At 40.5% G+C, this 12,201-nt stretch overlaps 1 protein-coding gene across 1 annotated transcript in view; it reads left to right on the plus strand.

Moving 5' to 3' along the window:
• Window positions 1-2,164: 2,164 nt before the first annotated feature.
• plekhm3 (pleckstrin homology domain containing, family M, member 3) overlaps window positions 2,165-12,201 on the plus strand; it is a 44,285-nt gene continuing 34,248 nt past the window's right edge. The window contains exons 1-2 of the mRNA XM_026144670.2: window positions 2,165-2,301; window positions 5,391-6,473. Of these exons, the coding sequence (XP_026000455.2) occupies window positions 5,951-6,473 (523 nt within the window). The 5' untranslated portion in view covers window positions 2,165-2,301; window positions 5,391-5,950. The remainder of the gene's footprint in view (window positions 2,302-5,390; window positions 6,474-12,201) is intronic.

Here is a 12,201-nt window from a genome sequence, read left to right on the forward strand (position 1 = left end):
TCCTGACCACCGACAACACTCACGTTAACTTTTATCGAGTGGAAAAAAAGTTAGCTTGTTTATATTATGCTAACATAGCTGTGTCGCTAGCGGTCACGTAGCACATCATTATATACCAGCTAGCCAAACTTCAGTAACCCTACAAACGTCACTGCTGTTTAGTTTTCTGTCTTCATTTATGTTGGAAGTGATAACAGAGCTGTATGTTTTAATTTGTTTCCAAAACCCCGCAGTCAGGACATGCTATATTGTATTTAGATAGAAGCTAGCAAGCTAACTTCCTGCTAACTTCTAACGCCGTTAAATGTCATAAATTCCATTTTCATGGATGCCTGGATGTTAAACTCAACTGTTACACCTGGTAGAGCAGAACGCTGATCATTTTATTAAAGATCAAAGAGTTTAGACAGTTTTTCAACTCTCAGTAATGCCATAGTGATCGTTTGATATATGGACCTGCAGCGGAGTTTAGGCCCAGGCACGGCTAGTGACGTCAGACTTAACGACCGGATGATGACGATGATCGTGATTATTATGGTTTTAATCTTCAGCATTGTCTTCTTCTTCTGGACGCTCCTTTTAGGGGTCACCATACAGGATCATCTGCCTCCATCTGACCTTCTTCCAATCATCCTCCTCTGTCACACCAGCACTTTGCATGTCCTTCTTCGCTACATCTTCTCTGAGGTCTTCCTCTTTTCCACCATCCCTCCTCTACACATGGCCAAACCATCTCAGCCTTTCCTCTCAAACTTTGTCTCCAAACTGCTTAATCAGAGCTGTCCCTCTGATGAACTCCTTTCTGATCTTGTGCATCTTGGTCACTCCCAATGAAAAGCTTAACATCTTCAGCTCTGTTACCTCCAGCTCCACTTCCTGTCTTCTTGTCACCATCATCATACATCACAGCAGGTCTCACTACCATCTTGTAAACCTTCAATTTGATGTTATCTTTCATATGCTATCTTTCACCCCTGCCACTCATCTCCACCCACTCCATCCTGCCTCCGTTCTCTTTTTTACCTCTCTTGTGCACTGTCCAAATTTTGGAAGGTTGACCTCAGATACTTAAACTCATCTGTGTTCACTGTCACTGCTCCTTGCAGTGTTACACCTGTGTCCCTCTCATTCAAACACGTTTTGTTTTGCTTCTACTGACTTTCATTCCTCTTCTCTCCAGAGCATACCTCCACCTCTCTGGGCGCTCTTCTTCTCCTTTCCTCTTCCTTTGCCCTCAGCCAACAGTAGCGTAGATTCCACTTGCAACCCGTTAGCCAATGGCACTAACGTAGGCCCACATTTTTTCCCCCCTGTTTATTATCTGCATGTTCTGTTTAGCAAAGATTGTATACCTTTTGCTTTTCCTGACACAACCCTACTCATTTATCCGGGCTTGGGACGAACAGGAGTACACTGCCTTGTGGCTTCTTCTTCTTTCTTTTTTTTAGCACATCTTTGTAATATATTTCTGTGCTTTTTCTTCTTTCTTTGTTCTGTCGATGGTGTTATCTGGTTAAATAAATGTCAAAATAATGGGAAAAAGGAAAAATATGTCTGTGAAGGTTCTCATTCATCCAGGTCATAGTCTAAGGAGCTTGGAAAGAAAAGTGTCTGGACTTCTTTAAGGTGCTTGAAGACTTTTCACCTCTCGTCCGAGAAGTTTCTTCAGTTCTAAGCTCCACTCTAAGGTGGAGTGTCCCCCCAAGAGGGACATGGACCCCCTATTGATCCTCTACCCAATCACGCAAGCCAAGGTGTGAAAAGGTAAAAAGGAAAGCATTTGGAAATATTGTTCATATTGTTCGGTTTGAAATTGCTGCTCAGAGCCTTTTGCAATTCATAGCACTTATCATTGTTGTTGTTGCTGAAGTTGTTTTTGGTGTATGTGTATATTTTTTCAGGGAAATGTTTTTAAAATATGTATTTGCTTTTTTATTCTACTTACTATGAAGAAGTTTCTGTTTATTGGTTTGCTTGTTTTTCAGGGGTTAAATAAATGTTGATCAAAAGAGACACTTACCTGGTTTTGCATATAACTTATAACTTAATAGTAAGAGGTTGGATTTAAATTTGTTGCTGATTTCACTATGTAATAAATTCTTCAAATTCTTTCAATAATTTTTTTTTCATATTATATTTTCACTAATGTTTACATTGTGTATCTGTATGTGTGTATTTGTGGCGCATGCTGCGTACAATAGTCAAATATTACACGGAACCTTTATCCCGCTAACCCGAGTTGCACCCAGAGGAGTGTTTCGTTGACGGACTGTCAGATGACATAATGGTAAACACAGTAAGGTGAGTCAAGAATTATGTGATATAGCTTGTGCAGGGCACCAGTTCCTCCATCTGAAAACACCAGTAAAGCACTAGCGCCATGCGATGGTGCACATTTGAAAAAGTGAGCCGTTTTATCTCGTTTTTAAATGACATTGATCAAGGATGGAGAGAGGCTAGCGTTAGCTGGGAGCTAACTAGCCCCGGCTCACATCACTTTAGCTGGGGATGAGCACGGGCCTTTTTCAGTCAGCTTTAGGAGTGTTCCATCGACTTTCTGCATACATTTATTTCGAAAGAATTTAGACGATGAACTAGACGCGTTAGGGGAGCTGACATGGGCAGCAAATTCATGTAAGTGTCGGAATGTCTAACTGTGGCTTCACCTTTGTCAGTGTTTCCAGCTGAGTGATGCTGACTGTGTGTTTGTGAACTGAAGTGCACAGGGCTGAGGCTGATAGTTTTTCATCTGTACCTGCTATCCCAGTTAAATGTCAGCATAATTATTGTCGAAAGCTGCTTAAAACGAGGAGCTAATATCCTTATAGATGTGATGCATTCAAGCATCTATGAAATGCTTTGCGTTTTTTTTAAATTAAAAAGTTAAATATGCTGGTGTGTTCAAGTCCGTTGGTCTAAAATATGGATATGGGAGTTCTATATAAAATAATTTAGAACTCGTATATGAAATCTTGAGAGGAAGGATTGACACTCAGCAATAAAGCAGTCATTCAGTACTCATGTTTTTGTGTAATTGGATCCCTAGGTTGGTTCTACAGTTGTGAATGTTTAAATCTGCAGCCTCAATCGAAATAAAAGCTCAGTATAACATTAAAGATGTGACAAAAGTGAGCCCAGGGGAACCTGATGTGCACCTCATCTCTGGCAGATTTTCATTTTTGTTTCTGTGCAAACGGCTTTGCACACTCATGGCTGTTTCTCCGTCAGGTTCATGATGTTTTCATCTGGAAACGATCCAGCTGTCTTAAAGGAGGTGCCACAGAGAGTGCTTTTTCCACACTCTGCAGTGTAACATATCCCAAACCGCCTCAGCTGGGTTGAGGTCAGGTGATTGTTGATGTGAGGCCATGTGCTGCAGCACTCCATCAGTTTGTATCTCGGTGAGACAACTCTTACAGAGCCTGGAGGTGTGTTTTTAGATTTTTATCCTCCCGTAAAGCAGATGGTGTTCCCCCAACTGAACTCGAACCTGAAGGGATGTTGGGTCACTGAAGAATTATGTTACTCTGCTGATTAGAATTCATCATACATCGCCAACAGTGTCACTACCAAAGTCCGTCCACCATTAAAGAAAGGTTGGTTTTTACTTTTTGCTTTCTTGGCATTGTACTAAGCTGATTGTAGGGCTATGTCAGCATGTGTGAGTCAACAGGAGTTCAGTGGGAAGCTCGATGAGTAATCAACCTTGATGACGATGCAGTATTAGCTCACAGCTATATCTGCAAGCAGATGATGTCATGGTAAATATGTTCATAAGAGATGATACATAGTGTTGCCAATTAAATGGATTACAAGGTGGTCAGTGCTCGCTAGATGTACACAGCAGTGAATTCTTGGTGCAATCCAACTTCGATCATTAAATTCTATCTATCCATTTTTTGTTGTTGTTGTTTTTTTTTTATAGCTTTTTTTCTTTCAAAAACACAACCTAAACAGATTGTCATAGCATTTGCTATGGGTAGTTCTTTATTTACTGTGCTTGGGTTTGCTTGAATCAACTGGGTGTTGTGTTTGTGGCGTTTCAAACGTTGCAGAGAGCCCTCTGATGGACAAAATAGGCAAAGCCAACACTTGTAGGATGGAGGAAGGATGTTTCTCCCATTTCTTTTTAAATTGTTACTTATTTGCAGTTATAAATGCCAACACTGATAAATCAGCAAATAGCTAATATTGCCCCACCAATAAATCAGTGAGACTCATATTTCGAGCTTCTCTGATTAGATTTTTGACCACCTTTTTCTTCCAGTGAAATTGTTCACTGAAAGTTGGTTAACTGTGTTCACTTTGCCACCCATAGTCTTAAAATTATGATGATTTCAAATGTGTTGGAGAATTGGTTTAGAGCGACTACACGTTTTATTACAAATATGAATGTTTGATCCCAGTGTGTTTATCACTGCATCGCAAGGAATATTAATGGTGATTTTGACATTACCTCACCTAAAGGCAAAATGTCATCAACTTATTAATGTAGTTTTTTAAAGCATTTTCTCTTTCTTGTGAGAAAACTTTTAAGTCAGATTAGATAGTTAATAATAATTTTTAAAAGTAATCAAGAAAATCCAGGGCTCAGCCATTTCTGTGCAATGTAGTGTTTACCAGCAGCAAATGTTCTAGGACTTTGTGATAGTCGACTGTATAGTCTCGCTTACATGTGCTACATATAATAAATCTTACGTAAAAATGCAAAGCTAAGAAAATCCCTGACATTTTCCCTCCCATGATAATGTTCTGGGTTTTTTTTATTTTCAACAAATTATCACCGGCAAATTGCTCCATGAAAATGAGTTTCAATGATGCAATGGCCATTAAATAATTCATAAGTGGACAAAAGTAAAAGAGGCTGAGCTGTGGAGGAGGGGAAAATCAATGAGAGTGAGAGAGCACAAACGAGAAAGAAAGAAGTGTGTATATATGGAGAGAGAGGGAGCGAGAGACAGAGGAGTGGAGACAATCAGAAGAGACAAGCAGTCAAGCAGATGGATGGGAACCCCACCCAGGTCTGTTTCCTCTCTGTCCGCTCAGTCCAGAGATAATCTGCTGAGGAGGAAGTCAAGTATTATTCCAGTACGAGGAATGATGATTGTTTCTGTTTGCCGAGACGGAATCTGAAGTTGGGTTTTTTTTTTGGCCTAAGTGTGATGAAGATCCTGTAGGTGGGTAGGTGGTTTGATGTTTAAACTGTAACTAGATGCTTTATTACCCTCTTTCATAATTTTAGTCTTGACAGAGACTCTATTTAAATTTCACAAAAGCACCTGGAATGAGCAGCAAGTTTTCTTACTGTCAGCTGTCTTTCCAGTCTTCGTGCTTATTTTGCATACTTCCTCTTTTACAAGTTCCTCTTTCTTTCTTCCCTTCTGTTACAGTCAAGCCACAAACACCATCCAGCTGATGCCCCAGCCGTCACCCGATTGGCCGGAAGAGTGTAAATCAGCTGATGTATGATTTTGACTCTAGTCCCTCAGCAATTGAGACAAAGGAGAAGGACTTTGCTGCTTTTTGCGCCCAAATGTGAGTGTATCTGGCTGCGTAAGGTAGTTTGCCACCCAGATTGGATTGGAAAGTCCCAGCTCCTGCCAGTCCTGGCATGAAACCGCAGTAGCTCCCCGGAGAATATACTGACTCACCTAGCAGAGCTAGTGGAGCATCATTAAAAAATAGAAGACTGTAGCCTGGATGAGGGTACTGTCTTCATGCAGAGGGCAGATCGCAGCTTAAGGCAGCAGTTTTTGAAGTTTGTGAACTGCGTGGGATTTGTTTTGTTACTAGCTTGTCAGCATACCTAAAACACCTGCGTTTGTCCAACTGACAGCTGATTTTTGTTTATTGGCCATGCAGATTCTGCTAACAGGGATTTTAAACCCTTTTTGGATAGCTGTCTAGTTGTAAGATTTCCAGCTCAGGGAAAGCCTGTCCTGGTACAGACATGGAGGGTCTTGAGCAGCTGGACATGGTGGGTGATATCAGCCCAGCTTTGGAGGCCACAGAGGATTTCATCCACTGCATGGATAGGATACAAGGCCAAGGTACAAGCCAGGCTCAAACAGGGAACCTTCAGCCTGCCAGACAGTCGAAGCAGCTGCAGGAGGTATCTAATGCAGCGCTGGGCAAGCTGAGCTCCAGTGGCGTGTGGAACCTGCTAGCTGGAGAGCAGCCGGAGGTGGGGCCTCTAGGCCTAGCTTGGGCCGATAACGTCAGTGTTTTGGGGCTAGGAGTGGGTTTGAGGCACGGCAAGAGAAGCCGAGCGCGTTCCACCAATGACTTGGCTGCCCATACCAACGAGTGTACCAACAACACCACCAACTCCTCATCTAACTCTGCGTTTAAGAAGGGACACAGCCGGTCCAGGTCAGATGTCCACTACCGTCCGTCTGCCTGCACCGACAATGGTCTGCCCACAGTGGACTGCAACACCCTGAAGAACATGATCCTCAACCACCAGCAGGAGGGTGAGTTCATGTTCACACTGTGGATAATATAATATATATGCTAATGTGAACAGCTTAGTCCAGCTCCATGGCAGAGCTGAAAAGGTGAGTCACTGCTCATAAGTTAATTGACAGAATGGATTTTGAACAGCAATTTAAAAAAATATTTGCTACATATTACATAAAATAATAATAATGGATTGGATTTTATATAGCGCTTTACAATGCCACTATTCATTCACTCTCACATTCACACACTGGTGGAGGCAGCTACAGTTGTAGCCACAGCTGCCCTGGGGCAGACTGACAGAAGCGAGGCTGCCATAACGCGCCATCGACCTCTCTGGCCATCACCAGTAGGGTAAAGTGTGTTGCCCAAGAACACAACGACCAGGACAGAGAGCCCGGGGAAAGAATCCAGGAAAAGGTCACCAACATGTAGCCACACATCTGAAAGCATATTGATTTGCTCTCCTGATATTTAGATTGTAGTATTGATATTTTAACCTTTGCCTTATGTAAAAATATGTAGCAAATATTTTTGTTAATATTTGCAAAAATATTTGCAAAGTTTACTTGTTAATATTATAACAAGTAAACTTTTTAAATGTGTCTTTCACGTGCAAATGAAGTTTATTCATAATCTGGTACATGTTGATATGCATGATCTGATATCATGATTGTTCAGGGGTTGGTGCTTTCTTTAACTATGTGGTGGATTAGTGGAAAAGTTCCAGGTGAACCCAAACTTTAAACTGTAGTTCTACAGTTCAGTGTGACGTACTTGTACATGAAGTGTTGGAGCCAACAGGTATATGCTTTCCTATTAAATCACCAGTAGTTTTTACATCACCAACCAATGTAAGATTTATGCCACAGCTGACCTAAAATAACTAAAATATAATATAAAATATAATTAGTGTTATCCATCCATGAATTTTTAAACGTACTGTTTAAAAAAAAATTAGAAAAAAGTAGTAAAATACATTTTTATTTTTGGATTAAGATGCCAAATTACAGTTATTTACTAGCATTCCTAAACAGAAATTCCACTGTGATGGTTCAATAATTTTTAGTTTTAAACAACTTTTTTGACAGATTTCTAAATACATGTTTTCTTGTTTTTATGAAACCTAATAAATTTGATACGCAAAGTTATTTATTTCGCTTCATGTGTTACCAAGGTCACAGATTTTCAAAAGCATTTTTCCTATGGTGGATATAACTTAACCATGTCTTTAGAATCAAGAATACGTTTTGACACAGACTTGAGACTTGAGACTGTATTCATCAAGAGTAAACATGGACACAGGTTGGAAGAGCATTACGAGTTGTGCAGAATAACAAGGACATTCTTTCTGGAAAGACTATAGTTCAGATTTCTAAATGTACATTTTACTGATTTTCAGCAGCATAAATAAATAGATCCGCCTTTACTGTGTTGAGGAGATCATCTGAAAAGTCATACCATCACTTACATCCAGAAATTAACTTCATGCTATTGAGTCAAGCTGACGTAAGTGAGGAGATGTGTAGCTGCAAGTGAAAACGTTACAAACACTCTTGCCTAATACAGTGTTGACCCTTTGCATGCCTCGCCCTGCTGAGGAGTAGCTTCTAAACCACCTCGTGTCAGAGAGGTTAGCAGAAATGATAAAGTTGTGAGTTGAAACTGTCGCAGGTACCTGAAAACCCAGCTTTCGTTATTTATCTGTGCTCGTGCCACTCGCCATGAAACTCGAGCTGTCAGATTCTCTGACCCAGACGTCTGCCCATAATTGTTACGAGGTAATCAATATTATTCACTTCAGTCAGTGGTTACACCGTTTTTCTCATCTGTGTGTGTTTTCTAATTTGAGTTAACTGACCCTTTAATCAGATTGAATTTGCCTAATTGGGCGTTTGTGGCATGGAGAGTTGCTTTGACTCATTGAAGATGATGTCATGGCCTCTGGTGACCAACTCATTGAACCTGCCAGAAATATGCACACCTCCTCCTCCTCTGCTCCTATCGACCGTCCATTCACTGAAAAGCTTTCTCAGCCTTTGAGAGGCTTTGGGAGGACAGAAGTCCTGCACTATTTGTGCTGCGGATCGGGGCGTGTGCTGTACTTAGGCTGAAGCATCCTCAGAGAAAGCAATAATGACAGAAGATGATGATAACTTGAAATGACACAGCTGTGCTATGACAGTCCTTACTCAGGCAGAGAGCCCAACACACACACACACACACACACACACACACACACACACACACACACACACACACACACACACACACACACACACAGCATTTGTTTGTGTGTTTTGGCTATCTAAAGGACTAAGGAGATCCTAAGGGATCCTGAGGGATAATAGCCTGTAATCCTGTCAGCAAATGGACTCAAATGAGGCAAGAGAAGAGGCAACCCAATTACCCAGGCCCTGATACTGGCAGGATTATTTAGTATTAGCATATGTGTGAAAAGACATCAGGCTATTTAGTTTGGCTCGATGTGTATTGAAAAGAGAGGAGGAGGAAAAGGACTGTAATAAGCACAAGGCACAGTGATTTAGCTCGCCTTGCTATGTGTCTTCATTCACATTAAAAAAGAAAAGTAGCCTGTTGGCTTTTCCATTAGTGACAGCTGGGGATGTTTAGGTGCTAAATGGATATGATTATCGCCTTTTTATGTACACAATATACATGCATATGTAACCACATAGGCTTTGCTTCTATTTAAGTTCTATTGTGTTTAACTAGAAAAGCTGCATTGATTAAAAAAAACAAAAACAAACAAACATTGGCAACAGGTGTATTTTTTATGCTGTATGCTTTTTAAAATAATAAACACATTCATACTAAGTCACCAATATTTAACAGGAAATGCAGCAGTAATAGTAAAAAAAAACAACCACGCAAAAGAGCTTTAGAAATGGGTAAGACCTTGAGTTACCCCGGCCTGTACACCTAACATGTCAGGGGTACTTAAGGTTGCTTACGGTGCAGCACGCCTAGGCCGCTGGGAGTGTTTCTTCTTCACTCACCTCTTTTCACTAACTCTGTGTTAATACGTTGCTCTGCATTTAATCATTAGTTATTATTCATCCCTGGCTCTCTTGCACAGCATGTCTTTGTCCTGACTTTCTCCCCTCTTCCTATTAAAAGGGAGTTTTTCTTTCCCACTGTTGCCAATTGCTTGCTCATATGGGGTCTTCTAATTGTTGGGGTTTTCTCTCTAACAGGGTCTTAAACTTAGAATATAAGATACATATGTGAGGTGACTGTTGTTGTGATTTGGTGCTAAATAAATAAAACTGAACTTTCCCTGTTTATGGCAGCTTACTATGAGTGCACTTCTATATACACACACAAACAGTGGAGCTGACAGGACTCAAGCACTGAAACAACAGAGACTGTATTGTCTTAGGAGCCCCTTTTGGTTGTGTTAGTTTCTTTGGAAACGGATTCCTCCATGCTATGTTGACTCTCCCCCCCCTAGCAGCCTGTGCAGTGCTTCTGACGTGTGGCATTGTAAAAACAGATCAACATAGAACTGAGTTAAATAGACTGGCTGATTGTTGCTGATACCTGATCCAGCTTTTAGAGTCAACCCTGGACTGTTGTCCGTTATCTATTATTATGGATTGGTGCATCTCTAGTGGTAACTCATTGGCACAAACAAATGATTCACACTCAAATGTCTGCACAAAGTCATGGCAGACTTGTGACATGCTAGGTTTACCCTGCAGAGTTTGCAGCAGACCTCATTTTTGTTTTTGTTTTTTTAATCCTTTCTACTTTAAGGACTATTAGAGTACTGAGAAATTATGACAATCCCTACAGATTACAAGATTGGCCATTTGAGCCACAGCCTTTGGATTCCTACTTGTGTTTACTTTTAGTTGGGCCTTCTGCTGACTGTGTACATTCATGCTTTCTGTGTTTCAGTTCCTGTTATAAATGTCAATTAGTTTTGACACACGAGTGAAATTCTGCCCTTTCTCAATCTAGGGAGTTTGAACTTGAACGTCCAAGAAAAGCGTTAAATCCAGGTTAAAGGAAGAGGCTAACGATAGCTGAAGTGCTCTCCAGGCTAGTACTGGCTCAATGAGGATAAGCTCTATGATCTAGAAAATAGGTCAAGGGTATACCTTTGTACATTTGTAGGATAGGTCTTCACTTATAGCCGGAAACTTGGAAACAGCACGTAGTTTTAAGCAGGAGTTTGTACCTCGATGAACATAAAGGCAGTAGTGTTACTTAACAACAGAGTGAAATGTTAATTATGGTTGAAGGCTTGAATGTGTACGCTAGACTATTATTGTGTGTGATGTCAAAACCCACCAGGTAGAGATGAAGGCTAATTGAACAGAGCAGCTTTCCTCACCACAATGCCTAATTCTCATCTCGAGCCTCCCAAGCGTGAAGACTGCCAATCAGCCAGACCTGATTTCATTTGCATATTCATTTGTTCCCTTAGCAAAAAAGGTTTGTTAACATGCAAAGTCAGAGACCTAGAGTGACACTGTCAGCTGCTGTTTTGATAAGATTGATGAGGCACTGGACTTGCCACCCTTAAGTTAACAGGGGCTCTAAGAGAATTGGCTTTTTTTCAACCAAAATGCAGTATGCACCAATTAGACTGCTTGTGGCGGGGGTTAGCAATTAAATCAATTTGTCAGATTTATTTAGAAAACTTGTCTTTCACACTTTACCGAGTTAAAGTGTGTCAGGTCAAAAAGCATGAGTACATCAATGTTTAAATTGAGTTTTCAGCATGTTCCACTTGGAAAATAGTCAGTTTTAACGTGTGTAAGTAACCATTGTTGCAAGAGTGTAATTAATTTTGATGTGAAGCAGGTCCCAACCACATCTTAATGGCTAAGGACAAGAAGTACTTTCTATGCAAATGTAACCAAGGTAAATGGACTGGTTTTCATATAGTACTTTTGTATTCCACTTGAGCACTCAAAATACTTTATACAACATGACTTATTCACACAAGCACTTTTTCTACATTTATACTGCAATGAACGCATTGGGAGCAACTTGGAGTTCAGTATCTTGCCCAATCACACTTTGACACGCAGACTGGAGCCCCCAGGGATTAAACCACGAACCTTCTAATTAGTGGATAACCTGCTTCAGTTCCTGAGGCACAGCCAGTATGGATTTTGTAATAATATATCAAATAATCACAGGTGCAGTATAAAATCATTGTTTTTTCAGTCCTCAATCTTTTCTGCCTCATTGAAAGTTCACCTCTTTGTCACCAGTTTCGGTATAGCAAGTGGTTCTTTCTGTTCCTCTTTTAGTGGAGGACAAGTGGGTGTAGGTTTAAAAAAACTAAATATATATGCTTTTTTTTTCACCTTGATGTTGGCTTCTTTTAATGATGTGAAAGGATTGGAGTTTGTTTTTATAGTGTAGATGCCAGTTTGCAGCACTTTGCTTAAAGTCTAGTTTAGTTTTAACACTGGGTTATAAACAGTTAGAGAAATGAAATTGGATATAAGGGCAAAGTCTGGACAAGAACATTATTGTCACTACAGCGCTCCATATATCTGCTGTAAGTCCCTACAATTGTGGTCAAGTGCATTTTCCAAGCAGATGTTGTGGTCCCTGAAATCTGCCTTAATCTGAACCCTCCTTAATCAATGAGAAAGTTAACGATAATCACAGGGCAAGACTGAAAGAGAAAAAAGAGAAAAGGAAAACAAGTGTGAAACCAACTTTCTGAGGAACAGACAGTGGATTATCTGAGAG

Source organism: Astatotilapia calliptera, chromosome 16 (assembly GCF_964374335.1).
Source record: "Astatotilapia calliptera chromosome 16, fAstCal68.1, whole genome shotgun sequence".
Classification (NCBI taxonomy): domain Eukaryota; kingdom Metazoa; phylum Chordata; class Actinopteri; order Cichliformes; family Cichlidae; genus Astatotilapia; species Astatotilapia calliptera.